At 49.6% G+C, this 20,349-nt stretch overlaps 1 protein-coding gene across 1 annotated transcript in view; it reads right to left on the bottom strand.

Annotated features, from left to right (window-relative positions):
• The window catches only part of RAPGEF1 (Rap guanine nucleotide exchange factor (GEF) 1), a 138,281-nt gene that overhangs the window by 46,217 nt on the left and 71,715 nt on the right, over nucleotides 1–20,349 (bottom strand). Inside the window, exons 6-11 of the mRNA XM_012001589.1 lie at nucleotides 12,717–12,805; nucleotides 11,611–11,763; nucleotides 11,057–11,180; nucleotides 10,421–10,604; nucleotides 8,274–8,774; nucleotides 4,183–4,385 (exon numbers count right to left, since the gene is read on the bottom strand). Of these exons, the coding sequence (XP_011856979.1) occupies nucleotides 4,183–4,385; nucleotides 8,274–8,774; nucleotides 10,421–10,604; nucleotides 11,057–11,180; nucleotides 11,611–11,763; nucleotides 12,717–12,805 (1,254 nt within the window). The remainder of the gene's footprint in view (nucleotides 1–4,182; nucleotides 4,386–8,273; nucleotides 8,775–10,420; nucleotides 10,605–11,056; nucleotides 11,181–11,610; nucleotides 11,764–12,716; nucleotides 12,806–20,349) is intronic.

The following is a 20,349-nucleotide window of genomic DNA, read 5'->3' as shown; positions in this document are numbered from 1 at the left end:
ACAGAGCGAGACTCCGTCTCAAAAAAACCAAAAAAACCCCACAAAAAACAAAAAATCAAAAATCGCGCGGTCCAAACTCATCATTTATAGAGGGGGGATAAAGGCCAAACAGGTTAGCTCTCAGGTGTAAAGTTAGAAGCAGAACAAGACGAGAATCCAGAACTCTTATTACTAAGACAATGAGAGCAAGAACCGTAATAGGCTTTCTAAGCTTACTACGTACCTAGCCGCTTCATATAATTTTACTTAATCCTCACAGTTACAAAATACGAGGCAAGGAAAATCCAGTCCCAAAGGAAAGACGCTGAAGCAAAATTGTTCTAGAGTTCTTTCCCCTGTGCTAAGTTTCATTTTAACAGACGAAAGGGAGAATGTGGCCATTTCGGTTCCTGGACATGCACAGATGCCAGTGAAAGACTCCCTCTTCAGTGTCAGCCCCTAGGCTTAAAGCAGTAAACTGTTTACACAAATGGCTGCAACCCATTCCCTTCCTGGACCCACGGCCCGTGCAACATGACTTAGCAGCAACCACCATAAAGAGGCAGAAGCAACTTCTGTGCTCCCTGAATCTGGGCTGGCCTTGTAATTTAACTGAGCAAATGCAATGGAACAGGCATCACACCACTTCTGAGCTTAGGCCCTAAGGGGCCTTGCGCGCTTCCATTTGTTTTTTTTGGAAGCCCGCCAGCTGTCATGTGAACAAGCCCAGGCCAGCCTGATGGAGGTGACAGACTACATGGATCACAGCCAAATCAGCCCCATTGTCCCAGCTCAGGTCCCACGGATGTCAGTGAGTTCAGCTAAAACTGGCCAAGTCTGGGCCAGAGTAGCACAACCATCCTGCTACTCCGTGTCCTAAGCAGTCACAAATGGTCACTATTATTTTAAGCCACGAAGTTTTGGGTGGTTTGTTATGTAGCAAAAGCAAACTAATACAGCCCTTAATCAAACCATCACGTGCTGGTGAAGCCTGCTCTCCTCAACCTGGCTTTCTATGTGAGGAACAGTACCGCCCATCTACCCATCCATCTCATCTATTTTATTTATTTTGAGACAGGGTTTCATGACGTTGCCCAGGCTGGATTTGAACTCCGGGGTTCAGGCGATTCTCCTGCCTCAGCCTCCTGAGGAGTGGGGACTACAGGTGAGTGCCACCACACCTGGTTATATTCCTTTTTAATCCTGGAACACAGAGGGCTGATCCGAGTCCCAAAGGGAGATTGGGATAAAAAGGTCAAAATGTGTTTGTCAGTTTATGCCAGACTGGCCACTCGCATTTCCCATGCCTACCCCTGCCTCACCTGGACGCCTCACGGTCTTTAAGGCCCCAGAGAACCAACCATTCATAACCTTCCCATCTATGTGTAGGGACCCACTGAAGGGCAGGGGCCGTGATGGGCAGAACACAGCTGAGGCACACGCTACCAAGGAATGGCCCTGTTCACGTGTTTCCAAGTAAAGAACAGCAGGGAGCAACTCACCGAGGGCACAGGCAAGCTGCCGTGCCGGCTGAGAAAGGAGTTAGAGACGGACACACTGAGGCCCTGAGCGGCACTGCCGTCCTCGGGGGTGAAGGCCACTTTAGTTTGCTGGACACAGTAGGAGACAGAGGAGAAGGAAGAAGCAGCACAGGAGGCCTGCTGGACAGAGGGGAGGAGAGAGAAGGCAGGGAAGGAGGGAGAGAAGCAGAGAACAGTCAGGTCCGTGCAGGGAAAGGCCATGGAGGTCGCTCTCCACATCCTCTCAGAGACATTCTGGAGAGGGATGGCTTCTAGGCCCAGTTCAGGGACTAAAACCAGCTGCCGAAGGCTATCTGCAGGAAAGGGCACCCTCCTTCACTTCCTTAATCTAGATTCTAAAATTTGTGTCCACTGGAAGCAGGTCGGGTGGAAGGAGGACGAGGTGGCTGGAGCCACACAGACCTGGGCTGACTCCGGGCTTGGAGCTGCTCCTCTGTGGGGAGTGGATCCATGTGTCATTAACACGTCTTCAAAACTCAGATGGGGCTCCGGCTGCCTGGGTTTGAGTCTGGATCCTGCCATTTCTCGCGGGTTTGGCCTTGGGTACTACTTGAAGGTCTCTGTGCCTCAGGTTTTCTGTCTGTAAAATGGGGAGAACCCTGGCGCCTCCTGTACAGGGCTGTTGGGAGGATGAAATGGGATGATATGTGTGAAGCACCTGGAATCTTGCTTATCACACTGTACGTGGGCCAACAGGCGTGTGTAATGAGCACCATTTTTGTGAAGTGTGGATAACGCTTCCTGCATCTGCATTTGAGAGGGTGCGACCAGCAGCTGGTAGGACTTGTCAGGTGGTATGCCTGGGTTGTCATTAGGATTGGGCCTGGCTCCCAAGTCTTCTGTTTCTAGCTGTGGGCTTGGATTAAGGTTCGCTGGCTCTGTCAGCCTCAATTTACTTATAATGGGGATGCCAGGAGCTGTGGCAGGGACCATGTAGAGCCAGATGAGAGCCCTGGTGCCTACCTGGGGAGGTGTTCAACACAGATGTTCCTAATAGGCCTCCGGGGGCTGAGTTCACCACTGCCCCGCAGGCATGGTGGAACAGGTTCTGATTCCACTCACTCACTAGGGGTGTCTCCCCAAATATTCAGAAGCCTGTGGACTCCACAGTATGGAGAAGATGCCCAATGGGCCAAAAATATTTTCAATAAATCTGGCTCAGCAATGGCTGTTTTTTTTTGAGACAGGGTCTCACTATGTTGTCCAGGCTGGTCCTGAACTTCTGGGATCAAGTGATCCTCCACCTCAGCCTCCCAAGTAGCTGGGACTATAGGCATGTGCCACCATCACTCCTGGGTCTCGGCAATGGTTCTAACCAAACATTTTAGGCAAGGAGTCTCTAAATGAGGCATTTATGTTTCCATGGTGGGACCCTTTTTGAAACATCTTCAAAGCAATTGAGACTCATATTCTCAATTGTGCCTGTGGGATGGGCAGGGCAGGTGAGGATCTGAGACCCTGAAAATGGCACATGTGACACGGCTAACGAGTGGCAGGACTGGAATTCAGGACTCTCAACTCCAGGGTTGGCCTTTCCTCTACTGGACACGGCCTTCTCTGAAGGGGCTGAGTGTGGTTTCTCAGTGGAAACAAAACAGCTTGCTTGGTCAGCCAGAGCCCACTGAGTATAGGAAGCTCAGGGACTCCTGGGACTGGGCTGAGCCCCAGGTGATTATATGGAGTAATCCAGGGATATTTGTCCTCCAGTCTGCAGCTGCCTCCCAGAAGAATCAGACGGCCCTTCATGTCCTCTCGCAATGGATAAAAGATGGCCCAGGGCACACTAGTCGCCTCCTGGTAGAAGCCACCAGACTGGCCAGCACACGAGCACAGCAACCCAGGCAGCTCTGAACAAGCCTGGAGCTCCCTGTTGGGGAGCTTCCTCTTCCTGGGGAGCATGGCTGGACAAGAGGCTCAGATCCTCAAATCCGACTAGGGCCCTCCATGTTCATTAACTGGCAGCAAAGGGAGAAAGTTTGGAGGGATGCCACAGGCACCCCCCATCTGCCTACCTGCCCAGTGCCTGGGCAGTTCCGGAGCCTCATGGGGTGCCCATGGTGGAACAGCCTGCCTTCTGTGCTGACCCGTGCTTCCTTACGTGCACGGGAGTCCTCAGCACAGGAGTGTTTTCTAGAAGAGGAAGGTGCCGTGTCTGAAACAGAGTGGCTCTGTTTAAAGCCATCCTCCGCTTCAATGGCGCTTGTTTCCCTTGGGCCCTCCCCGGCCAAGGCTGGGTTGTAAGTCACTCTACACAGTTAGGCCCATTATGCCAATCAAGTCCACAGATGGCCATGCACAGACCATGTCCTGTGCTTTGACTGAGTCCCTCCCTTCTGGGAGGTCTATGTTGAAGCCAAAGAAGACAGAAAAAAAATACAAGAGACTGTCAGCAGAGAGAGCAAACACCCTGAGTACAAGCCTGTCCCTGCTGCGTGGGCCTGCTGTGGAAAAGAAAGGTCCCTGCACCCCAGGGTGGGGAGGTGGTGGAGTGGGCACTGGGCTGCTGGTGAGCATCTCAGAAGGAAGTAAAAGCATCTGTGTGGGAGATGGTGCCTTCCACACCCAAAACTGGGGCCCTGCCACGGCAGGGAGGAAGCTCGTTCTGGTTCCTAGAGACCTGCTAGAATCAGAAGTTCTAGTCACAAGGGAGGGTGTCACTCACCAGCTGCCGCTGCTTGGGGGGTAGGGCGGGCGGCGGGGCCAGCTCCTGCACGGAGTCCACCCCGCTGAAGGAGTCGCTGAAGCCGTATACCTCCATGAGGAGCTTGTTCTTCTGCTGGTAGATGTGCTCGTTCTGCGGCGTCTGGTAGAACATGGAAGGCTGCGGCTCCGAGTAGTCCTCCAGCAGCTGCATGTAGGCCAGCACTGTGAAACGGAGGGACAGAGCTGCAGCAAGGCTGGGGGCTGCCACGTCAGGGAACCCCTCCCCGCATTCTTCCCACAGCAGCTAGGGGGCTTTCCACCGAAAGCACCTCAGGGAGGGACGAACAGGCGGAGCGCAGAGGTCTTTCCAGGCAGTGAAATCACACCCTGTCTGATGCGCTAACAGAGGAGACACGTCCAGACCGGCAGACGCGCAACACCGATGGGGAACCCTAATGCGAACTCAGGACTCAAGCGAGGGACTCAAGGGATGGCAAGTCTCAGCCACCTCCTGAGCAGGCACTTTCCCCTCGGGGCACGTCACAAGTGCCACGAGCACCTGCCAGGTGGAGCTGAGCTTCAGATACCAAGAAAAAGTGGTGGCTCTGCAGTGCTAAATTTTGTATCCTCAAATAAGCACAAAGCCAGAGGCTTTTCTGCAAACCTCAACTAGTCAACAAATCAAGGAAGGCCAGACACTGAGCTGAGGAAGACAGTCACAGAGGTAGGGAGTTTATTTCTTCCCTGAGCCGCTCTGGGGGTCCAGGTATAGAGGAAATGCTCTTTCTCCAGGAGTGTCACTGAAGGAAAGGGTTCAAAGTCACCTTCTTTATTTAAAAGATTATGTAAGAATTTCTTACTAGCTCCAACAAGCAGAGCAGAACTTGGTTGGAAAAGATGCACAGGAAGAGATGGTTCCCCCCTGAGGTCAGCGGCTGCTACTGAAAGGGCAGCTCGCAGCCCCTTGAGCTTGTCTTACACTTCCTTTTTTTTTTTTCGAGACTGAGTTTCGCTCTTGTCGCCCAGGCTGGAGTGTAATGGTGTGATCTCGGCTCACTGCAACCTCCACCTCGTGGGTTCAAGTGATCCTCCTGCCTCAGTCTCCCGAGTAGCTGGGATTACAGGCATGGACCACGACGTCCAGCTAATTTTTGTATTTTCAGTAGAGATAGGGTTGTGCCATGTTGGTCTGGCTGGTCTCAAACTCCTGACCTCAGGTGATCCACCTGGCTCGGTCTCCCAAAGTGATGGGATTACAGGCGTGAGCCACTGCGCCTAGCCCCACACTTCCTCTTTAATGCTGCGCAACCATCGTCACCAGGCTCCAGAGGAAGGGGCAAGCCTAGGAAGGTGATCCCAAGCACCCACAAACTGCTCCCTAAAAAGACTAAACGTGGCCGGGCACAGTGGCTCATGCCTATAATCCCAGTGCTTTGGGAGGCTGAGGCAGGAGGGTCACTTGAGGCTAGTTCGACACCAGCCTGGGCAATATAGTGAGACTCCCGTCTCTAAAAAGAAAAAAGAAAAGAAAAAAATTAACAATGGTGGTATGTGCCTATGGTCCCAGCTATTCAAGAGGCTGAGGTGGGAGGATCCCTTGAACCGAGTTCAAGGCTGCAGTGAACTACGGAAAAAAGAAAAAGACTAAACACAACCACCTCTGCCTGACTTTTCTGTGAAACTGTGATCTCTTCAGAAGGTCTTTCTGAACTCTTGATGATGAAGCCCTTGTAGAGACCTGCTAGCCAAGCATAGGGAATAGCAGTGACATTCCCAGCCTTCTAGAAATGAGGAAGACCCGGTCCATTTCAAAAGCAGCCCAGTGGCCAGGCAGCCAGCATTGCTGGGAAGACTCAGCCGCCAGTGCTTAGGGCCTGCGACTGTGGGGATTTCAGGTGCCGGACAGTGATCACAAGGCTCGTCTGGTGCAAGGGACTCATAGGGTTGCCCCTGGCAAGAGGGGCTGGGGACCCTCATGATATCAGTGCATCCCAAATGATGAGGATACGTCGTGACACTGGGACTGAGCGTGCGTGAACTCAGGCCAGTGTCAGCCACGCGGCCAGGGTGATGATTCTTTCCTTCTTTCCCTGAAAGCAATTTTGAGGCATTTTCCACAAGGTCACCTGAGGGTCCCCTCGGGGAGTGAAGAGCAGACTGGGGACTAGGACTGAGGCTCAGGGTACCTAAGTTTGGGGCTCTTTCACAGAGTATGGAGAAGACCACCCCCTGCATAGGGGTCAACACTGAAAACTGGATGGGATCTCAAGGAAGGAGGGCTGAATCCCTTCCTCCTTGGCTCGGGAGGAAGTGTAACAGGCTTGTACAACTCAGGTCAGGCTCTCAGTCCCAGATCCGTGCCCCACTTGCTTGTTGATCTTGGGCAATACTCAGTTCTTCTAAGCTCCAGTTTCTCTACCTATGAAATTGGAGCTAATAGGGCCTGCCTTGCAGGTGGCTGTCACGATGACCTTCGACAGGGCGTGTGAAGCTTTAGCTCAGGGCACGCCATGGCTGCAGCTCAGGAGTTTTTTAGAGGTTTGCAGGCTCCAGTGCTGGAGACACTGATGAATGGGTTAAAGCCTCAAAATGGTGGCCTAAATTACTGGGGATTTTCAGCCACTTGAGACTGTTTGAAAGGAAACACTGGCTACCCCTCCCTTTCCTTCTCCCCTCTACAGACCCTGCATGAGGACCGCCGCCCACACTTGTTCTAGGAGCTGGAAGGGTAAGGCTCTCTGGCGTCTGCTGCAGTTTGTAAGGATGCCATCCTGCCCAGTGTCTGAGCTCAGAGGACCCCTCCCCTAGGGAAGGAAAGGGGGTGAGCCTGAGTGGCATGTAGCCCAAGATAACAGGGGTGAAGGGGGAGGCCAACAGCTCTTTAAACACTTGTCCATGCAGAGGGAGGGGAAGAGAAGGAAATGCTTCTGGCATTGTCATTGCACACTCCTCTGCGGGAGCCCTGGTTTCTGATGAGCGAATATACACGACAGATGGGGATGACATCATTAGTCCCACAGAGCCAGCCCTCCCTCTAGCTGGGGGACCACTGCTGAGGCCATCACACAAGCTGGGCAACACCCACCGAGGAGCTGGGGATACATGACACCATCTCAGCCGCAGCCTTCTGGAGACCACGCAGCCGGCCCTCAGGGCGATCCTTGCTGGACTGAACCAAGCCAGGTCTTCCCTTCTTTGAGAATGGGGCCCAGTTCTAAGCTGGGCTCAGATGCTCTCATTTGGGAATTTGGAGTAGAGATTCCATTTCTAGTTCACAGAAGTTCTCTGTTGGATATGTCAACTGAGGCCAGGGAAGCCTGGGGCTGTGGGGCTAACGTGACCACACACATTGAAACGGTGACAGCTGCACTGCCAAGAAAATCGAAGCAGAACTATGCTAGTGAAGCGGGGAGAGGGCGGGGACAGAGAGGGCCAGGCAACTCCCAGAAGTGTGGGGCAGTTAGGGGAGCTAGGAGAAAACAGAATTTCCAGGAGAACTCTCCTTATTACTTTTATGGCAGATTTACAGTTGGAAAATATTCAAAACTTCAGCTCCACCCCTGGGCTCCAGCAACATCATATATTAAAATGTTTGGTCCAAGAAGTGTCCTCAATTACTCCTGCTGGGCAACCTCAGCTCCCACGTTATTCTGGGAGCATGAACAGAGACAGCGTGCTCTAGACAGGGTCCTTAGACAATCACTCTGTGGACACTAGGTAAGTTCTGCTGAAATTCACATATCCACCTCGCTCTACGCAGATGTTGCTGCAATGCTGTCCTGCATGCCAGGACACTTGTTCCCCTCTGTCACTGTGATCAGGCCAGAAGGTCAACTGCTGCCATCTAAAGAGGAGAAGCCCTCGGGCTACGTGAAGAATCGGCCTGAGACTGTACGGAAACTGTAAAGGAGAGATCAGCTGATCAGGCTTTAAAAACGATCACCTGTAATGAGAAAACCTGGCTCCCAGAAGTGTCGACATACCTGGCTGGCCTATCTTTTATGAAATAATGAGGCCACTGATTTGCTTCTGGTCTGATGCTGAAAGAACACATACTGCCATTTCAGGTTATAAAATGCACTTCCTGACAACAGTGCAACAAAAGCTTACTGTGTTTGTTTTTCTTCTCTGGTAGAGGAGGTGGTTTTTCTGGGTCACCCGTTGATTCAGGAGCAGTAAAATCACCCACAAATTCGACAGGGGCTGAGGAACCTCCATGCTGAAAGGGGAGAATAGCAGCAAAGGGCGCGTAGGGGACGGACTGGATTGGGGCCGTGCTCTGCAGGTCCTCCCCAGAGATGTTGTCGTACTGCGAGGGATGCCGCTCGTAGGACACCCTGCAGCCAGAGCTGTCCGCCGTCTGGGAGGCTGCACTCCTGCGCTTCTTCTCAGGGAGAGCAGGCGGCGTATCTGTCTGCTGCCCTGGGGCCAGAGGTCCGTCTGGCTGGGGATGGCTGCCAAGAGGCAGCTGGAAAGGATGGCCAACAAATGGAGACCCAGACTCCCCCAAAGACTCTGGCAACGGGCTAAGGTTCCAGGCCGTCTGCTGAGGTATCTGGTCTGCGTTAGAGAGGTCTTGCTGGAGGAATTCATAGTCGGGATCATAGTGGTCTGCAGTTACAACAGGGGAAAAAAAAGACCCGTTAGCCAGAGGCCCTGCAGGGGCAGCCAGCCCCCGCTGCCCACCTCTCGCCGGCTTGCTCATGGGTGTGTGACAAAGACATGTCTCCAGGGTTTCGTTTATATTTACATGTTATATTCGTCATTCTTCTCCCTGATTATAAAAGCAAACCAGATGGGAATATGGCTGTTTGCTATACTTTTCTTATTTTTTACATTTCTTACTTAAAAAAAAAAAAAATACACAACCATCACAGAAACCGTGGCAAATTACATCAAGAAAATAAAAATCACCCACAACCCCGTAATCTAACTGTATTTTCTATTTACATTTTGATGTATTTCCTTAAATGCCTCTTTTGCTTCTAGGATTCCTTTTTGAAAAAGCCCAACTGAGGGCTGCGTGGTGGCTCACGCCTATAATTCCAGCACTTTGCAAGGCTGAGGCAGGCCGATCACTTCAGGTCAGGAGTTCAAGGCCAGCCTGGCCAATGTAGCGAAACCCTGTCTCTATTAAAAATACAAAAATTGGCTGGGCGCAGTGGCTCATGAATGTAATCCCAGCACTTATTGAGGCTGAAGTGGGCTGCTCACTTGAGGCCAGAAGTTCAAGACCAGCCTGGCCAATGTGATGAAACCATTTTCTCTACTAAAAATACAAAAATTGGCTGGGCACGGTGGCCCACGCCTGTAATCCCAGCACTTTGGGAGGCTGAGGCGGGCGGATCACCTAAGGTCAGGAGTTCAAGACCAGCCTGGCCAACATGGTGAAACCCCGCGTCTATTAAAAATACAAAAAAATTACCCGGACGTGGTGGTGCACACCTGTAGTCCCAGCCACTTGGGAGGCTGAGGCAGGAGAATCACTTGAACCTGGGAGGCGGAGGTTGCAGTAAGTCCAGATAGTGTCACTGCACTCCAGCCTGGGTGACAGAGTGAGGCTCTGTCTCAAAAAAAAAAATGAGAATACTATGAAAATATGTAAATGGCCCTGTACTTTTTCCAGTTATCAATATATTATGAGCAATTTTTAATAGCTACAGATTATTCCAGCAAATGAATGTACCATCATTCACCTGATTTCCTACCAATGAAATCTTGCTATTAATCGCTGATTATGCTCCTAGGATACATTCTCAGAAGTGAAAATATCTAGTTCACAGGATACAAACAGCTTCCTGCTCTCTAAGCCCCCTGCCCGGCAGACGGGAGGGGCCCGCACAGCACACATTCAGCGCTGACTAAGGAGAAGGCTGGCTCGTGCGGCTCTTTCCCCTTCAGCCTCTGTCAAGTGTTGTCAGGACCCCCACCCCTTCATTTAAAGCTCTCAACACAAACGGCTCTTAATTTTGGTAAAGAGAGTCAAATTACCCACTGACAGATGAACTAACAACAGTTACCGCTTGAATATCTATGCTGTGGTTTTACGTTGTGATTTCATTTACATGCTCAACTTCCTAGGGAGGCAGATACTGTTATCCTTATTTTGCAGATGAGGAAGCTGAGGCTCAGATTTTAAACAAGTTGGCCAAAGTCACGTAGTCAATGATCGCATGACCTGGGACTCCCACCCAGGACTGTATGGCCCCAGAGAAGCCACCAAGACAGGATGGAACAGGAGGATGCTGGCGACTCACCTAGTGTTTCACAGCTTGTGTTCCGGGAGCACTGCCCACTGTCCCTGTCCAGAGAGGACAGCTGCTCGTCTGATTTGCTGAGCTTGCCTATGCTGCTGCAAGGGGAGAGGCGGGGCGACTCTCCACCATATGAGTGGCTGCCTCCTGACAGTCGCCTCTGTGCATAACAGTCAACGTCAAAATCCTTAAACGGAAAAAGAAAAACAAAGCCAAGTCACTTCTGAGAAACGGTGGCAGAGACCAGGGGCGAGGCAACCGGTGCATTTACTTAGAGAAGGAAATACTGCCAGGCAAACTCAAAAACCGCTTCTGGCGTCAGCAGTTGAAGGACACATACAGCAGAGAAGCAGCCACCTGGAGTTGGTGGGGGGTGTGACCGGGGAGGGCTCTGGGGCTGGGCTCACCTATCCCCAGGAGACGCCCTTTGGCTCTGGCCTCCCTGCCCTGACCCTTATCCCCATATGGGAATTTGGATCATGTCCTGGAATGAGAGGCATGGGTACAAGGTCTCACACCCCTCGATGTGACAAAACACCAGCGACTGAAGACCATGGGTTTCTTTCAGCTTCAGGAGCAAATCCCTGAGCCCCCCACCCCCTCCCCGCCTTCCCAAGAAGCGAACACGAGCTGCATTACCTGCCTATTGATTCCAACAGGCAAACTGGAGCCACTGGTGGCTCGGCTCATGGGGGCCACCACAGCCACTCGGGTAGGGGACGGTGCCGACTGTCTTTTCTTGGGTGGCAATGCTGGTGGAGGACTGAAACAGACCGAAACGTCCAGGCAGACCAAACCACACTCACCAAAGCTCTTCAGCGTGATATTGGGGTACAGGATGTGGGGCTCTTTCATTACTAGACTCTCCACACCCAGTGTTCACACTTCAACTCCTGCCTACTCCCCTCCGCCAAAGTAAAACCTGTAAATACCAAATAAATGAAAAAGAACAACCCTTTCTTTTTCTTTCATAATAAATCATACCAGGTCTCCCTGGGCTGAGGGCACAAGGAGGCCTTCAGGAGAGCTCAGGGTGGCCAGAGAGGGCTGGGCGGGGTGGGGACAGCTCCAGAGTCAGCCTCTCAAGGGGGGCCAAGCCCCCAGCACTGAGGGGAAAGGGCCCGAGCCCTGCCTTCCTCCCTTTCTTGCTCATTCTGCCATGGGAGGCACTGGACAAACAGGAAGTTAATTACCTATTATCAACCACCCGAATGCCAGGCAGAGGGGGCTTGGGGGGCGCGACCTCTTCATCTGTGGCGTCTGGGAGGAGCTCAGTTGACTGTGACATCCCGGTCGTCTTGTTTAGGATTTCTACCTCACGGTCTGTCAGGGGGAGCTCTGCTGGGCTGCAGAATTGGGAAGAGCTTGGGGTTACAGAAGGTCAAAGATGGGACGAGCACATACAGGCCCTGAGAGGGTGAGGATGTGACTGGGTAGAACATGGTGGGTGAGGTGGGGCTGAAGAGCAGGCTCCCTGGATACAGAGCTCTGGGGTTCTGGTTTGGTTGCTAAGGAGCTACTGGAGCTTGGCTGTGCCCCCAACTTTGCACCTCAGTTTCCTCATCTGAAGATGATCTAAGGGCTCTCTAAAATGCTCCAGGCCGGGCACAGTGGCTTATACCTATAATCCCAGCACTTTGGGAGGCCAAGGCGGCAGATCACTTGAGGTTAGGAGTTTGAGACCAGCTTGGCCAACATGGAATACAAAAATTAGCCGGGCGTGGTGGCGTGCACCTGTAGTCCCAGCTACTTGAAAGGCTGAGGCAGGAGAATCACTCTAACCTGAGAGGAGGAGGTTGCAATGAGCCCAGATCGTACCACTGGACCCCAGCCTGAGCAACAGAGACTGTCTCAAAAACAAAACAAAAGCTCCAAATTTATGTTTTATATTTTTACCAGGAGCTTGGAGTAGAGATGAATATAAACCCTTACAACCATCGATGTCATCCTCAGTTTACTCTGGATCAAGCAAGAGTGCGCTCAAGTCAAATCCCCCAAACCCAAGCCCTTAAAAGTTCTTTGTAATTATGAAACGAAGTTGCCCAGGAAAAGCACTGGTATGTGTCACTGGATGCGCTCACACATGATCCTTGGAAACAGTCACGCCGAAGAGCAAACTTGAGATGGGCAATACTTCAAGCCTGTGTGAAATATACACACAATGCTAACCACTGAAAAAGCAATATGGGCCTCCAGCAGCCCCCTCATGCTGCCCATCCCCCGGGCCCTATCCTCGTCAAATGTAGCGACTTTGCCACTGAGTGTGACCCCCGCGACAGGAGGGTTAGTCAGCACCTACCCATCAGGCTTGCCAGCAGGGGAACTGGGCTTCACGGGGCTCGTCGGAGACGGACGTCCCTGCTTCTCGACGGTGAGCCTGACCAGCTCCTACCCCCAAAAGAAAAAGGCAATGAGCAAAGCTCCTGTCACCACTGAGTTTCCACAAGAAGGCAGGCAGGTGCTGTCTGTCCTCTGCTGCTGAGTCTCATTTCTGTGCCTACAGATTCTCCACGCACCATAAACGCAAGAATCACTTGCCTTAGGTAATCTGCATGACTTCCCAAATGTCCCCGGCCCTCCAAAAATACCTTCATGGCATGTCAAGAAGTTTCAAATGCGTAAAGGCACTTCCTCTTGGAAGGGGAAATGGCAAACCCCAGAGTCTCAAAATGATTGTTTATCACACAAATTACAATACCCGGCAGAACAGATTCCCAGTCAGTTTGTTGAGGAATTACTCTGTTTCTAGTTCTCTAAAGTCACTAGATCGTGTGGCACTGGGTGGCTTCCCAAGGCGAACTGGCCACAGGTGTGGTGGAGCAGCTAGCTGGTGGGGGTGGGTGGGGGCTGGTTGGGATCCTTGTCAGTGGAGAAGGAGTTAAGGGGAGATAACCCAGCAAAGAAATCACTTTAGAACCATTAACTGAGAAAAAAGAAAAGAAAAATAGCCTTTTTCAAATCATAGCAAAAGAAAAAAAAGGGAAGACCTAAGGGCCCATGTGGCTTTTTAAAAAAGATTAGAATGCATTTTCTCCCAGTTTGATGAGTTTTGACAACTGCATATACCCAAGTAAGTGCCACTAAAAACACAAAGAACATTTCCAGCCAATCTGCCCCGCCCCAACCGTTTTTTAACTTCCATTATCATAGATTACTTTTGCCTGTCCTAGAACTTTATATAAATGCAACCATATCATATATATACTTTTGTGTCCATTTTCTTTTTAAAAACAGCTTTATGGATATATAATTCATATGCCATCAAATTCACCCATTTAAAGTGTACGATTCAGTGGTTTTTAGTCTGTTCACAGAGTTGTGTGACCATCAGCACAATCAATTTTAGGACTTCTCATCACCCCAAAAGGAAACTCCACATTCCCCTCGACCCCCAGCCCCTGGAAGCCGCCAATCCACTTCCTGTCCACACATCTTTGCCTGCTCTGTCCCCCAAGCTCAGTGTCAATGGCTGTGCTTCGTGTGTGCGAGGCGCCTGCTGCTAGTTGCCGGCAGTGTTCCCACGAGTGGATGCATCACAACTCCCCCTGCCTTCCTGTCGATGGACATCTGGCCAGGGCCTACGTGTTTCAGCAGGAAGCTGTTCCAAGTTATAGAGGAGGTGGCAGCGGATGCCAGTGGGCAACACAGTAACCAGAGACCCTGAACCAGTGGCTGCCAAGCCTCTCGACTCAAAAACACCACACACCAAAATGGCAGTGTATGCTGCAAATAAGTCAGAGTCAGTTACCATCCTTCCCAGTGCAAGGGTTCTTTCGAAAACACAAAAACTAGAAGGTGAACACGCCAAAAAAAAAAATCAAACAAGAAAGTCACAGATACCAATGGTCAATAATCATAAGACATTCATCACTTTGGATGGTAATAAAATAGAAACTTCCAGATACAGTAGGTGGGAGCACCACTTCAGACAGCCTCTTCAGAGGGATGACTTATCAGTATATATCAAAAGCCTTAAACATTTGCATTATGAGAATTTTGCACCAGGTGCAGTGGCTCATGCCTATAATCCTAGCACTTTGGGAGGCTGAGGCAGAAGGATGGCTTGAGCCCAGGGGTTCAAGGCTGCAGTGAACTGTAATCACACTCCAGCCTAGGTGAGAGATTAAGACTCCGTCTCTTAAAAAAAGAATCTTGCCCAAGAAAAATGTCATGAATGTGTGCAAAAATTAAACCACAAAAGATGGTCATCACAGAGTATACATAAGATTATGTATCATTAATGTGATAATTTTGAATAGTTCAATATCCCACAATTAAATATTTGATAATATGTACTGATTACATAAGTCATGATAGAACCAGACAATGGGCCAACCATTACATTGTTATTAAAAACAAAGTCACAACAAGAATATGCACTGTATCATGGAAAGATGCTGTAATACATTAAGTGGAAAAATAGTTCTAGGTGATATGCTGGTATATATTGCATGTTTTGTAAACAAAGCCAAATCAAGAATATATGTAATACAAAAAATATGGCTATGAAACACCCCTTTATTTTGTTCTTTTTCTATTTTCTAAATTTTCTGAAATGAACATATATTACTTCTGAAATAATAACTAAACAAGCAAACCCCCCCAAAACTAAATGCATCTATCAAACTCTTGGGCTTAAGTGATCCTCCAGCTTTGGCCTCCCAAAGTGTTGGGATTACAGGTGTGAGCCACCATGCCCAGCCAGGCATATCCACAGACACAGGTTCAGTATTACCCTACTCTGTGACAGTTGTTATCCCATTCAGATGTCTATTCTTGAAGAACTGTGGAGAAGTAAAATCTCTAAGAGCCAAGTAATAGCAAGAAAGGAGAACCTTAATACTTAGATGTTAGCATAATTTAGAAGTTAATATTTAAGGAGCAGTCATCTAGCTGGTGATTGATTACAAACAGGACAAGATAGAGGATGAGAGATTACACAATCAGGGAAGAGAGCAATTAGGACAGAGGCAGCTCCCCTGCACCCTATCGCCTGGAGGAGGGGGGACGGTGGGAGACGCAGCTCTTCCTAAAAGCACAACGCCAGGCCCCAAAGAAGAGCATCACGGCCTTAAAGGGAGTTAAAGAGTGCCAGAACACAGTGCCCTGGACACCCCACTTTCAGATTCACTCTTCTTTACAAGCAGGGCAAAAGGAACAGAAAGAAGTCTGTGTTGTTTGCATCTGTTGATACAGGAAAACATTCCCGACTCTTCATTGATTCATGAGCAATTATAGTTAGATCGTCATCTTTCTGGAGAGGCAGCTGTAAACTCAACTAATGAACGATGGCAAAAGAATCCTGGAATGACAGGCACACATGTGCAGGCAGGCGCCCGAATTCAAAGATGATGTCACGATCCCAATCATGCTCCCTACACTAGCTCGCATGGCCTAGGCTTGAAAACAGTATAAAAGGGGGCGGGCTGCTTTTTAAATTTACCAATCTCCCTGCCTAGACAGAAGGTCTTTAGTCTTGACTTGCCTTAACTATCACAGAAGAGAAACTCTAAAATGTGCACATATCTAGCTACTGTGCTAACACCCTAATCTCATTGAAAGCTGACCATTTATAACTTGGCATGAGCCCAATACCTCCTACTGAAGGTAGAATTTTTTTTGAGAGGGATGTCAGACTTTTTAATTGTCCTGAGGCACAAGTTAGAAAAGACTGAAAGGCCGGGCGCGGTGGCTCACTCCTGTAATCCCAGCACTTTGGGAGGCCGAGGTGGGTGGATCACGTGTAGGTCAGGAGATCGAAAGCACAGTGAAACCTCGCCTCTACTAAAAATACAAAAAATTAGCCGAGTGCGGTGGCGGGCGCCTGTAGTCCCAGCTACTCGGGAGGCTGAGGCAGGAGAATGGCATGAACCCGGAAGGCAGAGCTTGCAGTGAGCCGAGATTGCGCCACTGCACTCCAGCCTGGGCGACAGAGCGAGACTCCGTCTCAAAGAAAAAAAAAAAAAAAAAAGACTAATAAAAAGGCCAGGCGTGGTTGCTCATGCCTGTGATCCTAGCACTTTGGCAGGCCGAGATGAGTGAATCACTCGAGCCCAGGAGTTCAAAACCAGCCTGGACAACATGGTAAAACCCTGTCTTTACCAAAAAAAAAAAAAAAAAAAAATTAGTTGGACGTGGTGGTATGCACCTGTGGTCCCAGCTACTCAGGAGGCTGAGAATGGAGGATCGCTTGAATCCAGAAGGTAGAGGTTGCAGTGAGCACAGATTGTGCCATTGCTGCACTCTAGTCTGGGTGACAGAGTGAGACTGTCTTGGGGGAAAAAAAAAAAAGACTGTAAGAGACTACTCTAGAGTCTATGTCTACAACAGTGACTGGAAACTCCCGGCTGGTCACTGAAAATCAGTTTTCAAAAGTCAAAAACGGTATTTGGAAAAGTAGCTCTCCAAATATGTAATACTTTACTTCCATGTTCATGTTATTCATACTGAAAATGATTATAGGCCGGGCGCAGTGGCTCACGCCTGTCATCCCAGCACTCTGGGGGGCCTAGGCGAGCGGATCACTGGAGGTCAGGAGTTCAGCCTGGCCAACATGGTGAAACCTTGTCACTACTAAAGATAAAAAAATTAGCCAGGCGTGGCGGTGGGTGCCTGTAATCCCAGCTACTGTAATCTCCTGCTGAGGCAGGAGAATCACTTGAACCCTAGAGGTGGAGGTTGCAGCGAGCTGAGATCACGGCTGGGCAACAAGAGTGAGACTCCGTCTCAAAAAAAAAAAAAAAGAAAGAAAGAAAGAAAGAAAGAAAATAATCACAGAGAAGGAAGGGCTTAAATGACCTTTGACAAGTCAAAATACAGCTCTGGTGCTCAAGTAAGAGAGGAAATTAACTGGTCAAGTTGGAAAGAGGTGGGGTACTGATTTTAAAAGGTCATGCTGGGATATCTCTTTGACCTTGAGTGGCTCAGCCCCCCAACATCCAGGTGCTAGACTGGGTGTGGTTTTCAGAGAAAAACATTGAGGGTCTTTAAATTCCTCAGATTTCCTTCCTTCAAGAGTCATAATCAGCTCTGAGCTACAGGCTCCCGGTGGAAAAGCAGCCCCAGAACCAGACGAGGTGACGGGTCTATCTCTTACCTGAGATTATAAGACTACCTGGAAGAGAGCCATCATCACCGTCAAAAATGGTCACCGTGAGCCATTAGAAATGAACACTTCTCCAAGCAACACTGTTTCCCCACTGCCTCCTGGTTACCTAGTTCTTACCAGGTACTTTATATACTTTATCTTACTGAATCTCTCCTCAAATCTTCAGGGCAAATATTTTAAAACCTACTTGAAACTCAGGGAAGTAACTTGCCCAAGGTTATACAGCTTGAACAAGTGGCATTTATGTGGAGGCTTAAATGATAAATGCTACTACCCATTCAGGGACAAAACCAAAGTAATCCTGTTTTATAACACATGTTCAATCATTCAAAAAAAAGGGGGAAAGACTCCCTTGAACAACTGAATGGGTTACGTAAACGATGGTGAGTCAGTGTAAAGCAGCGTCCAGCCCCTCCTCCAGTGGGCTGTCGACATCCTTGTGAGTGCGTTTCTCCTCTGCACAGCTCCGGCCCCTCCCAGCTGCGGGAGGCTCTCTCATGCTACCAGGGCATGGGCTTGTACGGTGTCCCAGGCCTGAAGGGTCGGCGAGAGACGCTGGAAGTCACAGCTGGCTTGTGGGTGGGAGTGCAGAGAATCCTGTCCTCCCGTGGGAGGTAGCTCGGATGACATGGTGCGCAGGAGCCGGGGAGGGGGCAGCGGGTTGGGGTGGGAATCATGCCCTTGCCACTGACCCTACTGCTCCACCTGGGCCTGAGTCTCCACACCTGTGAAAGGGGTAAGGGGCAGCCATTCATGCCTACTATGGAGGGTTGTCATGAGTATAAAGTGAGGATAATGTACAAAAAGCACCCAATAAATGTTAGATATTATTACTATTAGACAATAACAACAAATGCCAACATCATAGTGTCTCGATCACTCTCACTGCCTGTAATGACTCCAGCACGAAAAGCTCCCAGCCACAGGCAGCTCCTGTCCATCCTCCAGATGCTGGCCTGTCTCTTCCTTGGGGAAGCGTCTCTGATCACCCTGAGAAACGAAGGTCATCATACCCTTTCATCGCACCCTGTGCCATCTCCCTTGGCACCTATATCACATGGGTGTGCCTTTGTGTTTACGGTCCTGTCCTCCTTAGACTTTAAGTGCCATAGGGCAGGGTCTGGGCCAGCTTTGCTCATATTCCCAATTCTCTCTCACTGCCTGGCACACAGAAGGTTCTCACTAAATGCTTCTTGAATAAATGAAACAAAACTGAATTTGTAAAGCTTCTCACCTAGAGAATCTTTGTTCTGGCTGAACTATTTTTAAAGCAATTGTGGAAAAGTTATTTGCTCCGACACTGACAGGTTCATAATCTATAGGTTTCTCTCTCTTGTTTTTTTGTCCCAGTCACTTTGAAAAATCAAGGAAATTTTTCTTTCAGACATGCCTTTCAACTAATGAAGTGGTGCTGTAATGACTCCACAGGGGAAATGTACTTGGGACTGTCACAAAGCTTTATGAGTAGAAACTCACTCTCCTCTGTTTTGGCTGCTCTAACTTGTGAACATCTCATCAGAATCAATTTGATAGAAGGACACCTTAATAATGTTACCTGAAAAATAACAATTTTCAATAATAGCATTTTCAGAAGCCTGGACAGGAACAGCAAGGATGGGTGAGCCAGAGTGACTCGGGACTGCTGATAAAGCCGCAGGCCATGTCCCACTCTGCCCTGCTGAACCCAACGTGCTACTGTGAGGACCAGACAGGATAACGTACGTGCCTGTCCTCCAAATCCTGGAAAGGGCCATCGGGTCTGATCACAACAGCCACCCTGGGCTACACCCTTGAGTCTCGCTGCCCTAAGCAGACACTAGTAACTTTTTGGAATGAAGGGAACACGGGCAGGCTGGGCGCAGTGGCTCATGCCTGTAATCCCAACACTTTGGGAGGCCGAGGTGGGCAGATCACCTGAGGTCAGGAGTTTGAGACCAGCCTGGCCAACATGGTGAAACCCCATCTCTACTAAAAATACAAAATTAGCTGGGTGTGGTAGCTCACACCTGTAATCCCAGCATCTCAGGAGGCTGAGGCAGGAGAATCACTTGAACCTGGGAGGCAGAGGTTGCAGTGAGCCAAGATTGCACCACTGCACTCCAGCCTGCGTGACAGAGCGAGACTCCATCTCAAAGAAAAAAAAAAAAAGGAGAACATAGGGGAATTCAGAGGAAAATACTGATGTCATCTAGGCAAGCCCCCTTTACATGAACTCCATGACCCCAGCAGACACATCAGCTTCCCCTTAAATGCTGCTGGGGGTGGAGGGCCACCCAGATGTCCTGGCAAACACACATTTCATTCTGGAGCAATTTTCAATGCTGAGCAATGCTTTCTCAGCCTCTCTCTGTAATTTAAGCCCTTTGGGGGTCCTTATTCTACTCTCCAGAGCTGCTGGGGAATGTTAAACCAAGGAGACAGCTTTCAGGAATTTGTTAGCCTGGTTGAGTGGGAAGGAATTTTTTTTGACCTGGGGTAAATACCTCAGCTATAACTGTGGACTGAGGGGTCCAGAAAAGAGAGGGACGCAGGTTTTTTCAAGCCAAGAGATCTGTTTACAAAGCATGCATCTAGCACCACATAATTAAAAATAAATAGCAGCTAAGGCCTGACTGCTCCATATGTGCCAGGTGCTGTTCTAGAAGCATTATGTGTATTGACTAGTGTAATTTTTCCTATAACCCTGCAATGCACGATGCTATTATTATCCCTATTTTATAAATGAGTTACTTAAGGTGCAGAGCAGTTGAGTAAATTATTCAAGTTCACAGACTAGCAAGTGATGAACTTGGGATTCAAATTTATCCAGGTGCTAAGGCTGGCC

The sequence above is a fragment of the Mandrillus leucophaeus genome, unplaced genomic scaffold, assembly GCF_000951045.1.
Source record: "Mandrillus leucophaeus isolate KB7577 unplaced genomic scaffold, Mleu.le_1.0 Scaffold665, whole genome shotgun sequence".
In the NCBI taxonomy this organism is placed as follows: Eukaryota; Metazoa; Chordata; class Mammalia; order Primates; family Cercopithecidae; genus Mandrillus; species Mandrillus leucophaeus.
This window is presented reverse-complemented; position numbering and strand designations above follow the sequence as displayed.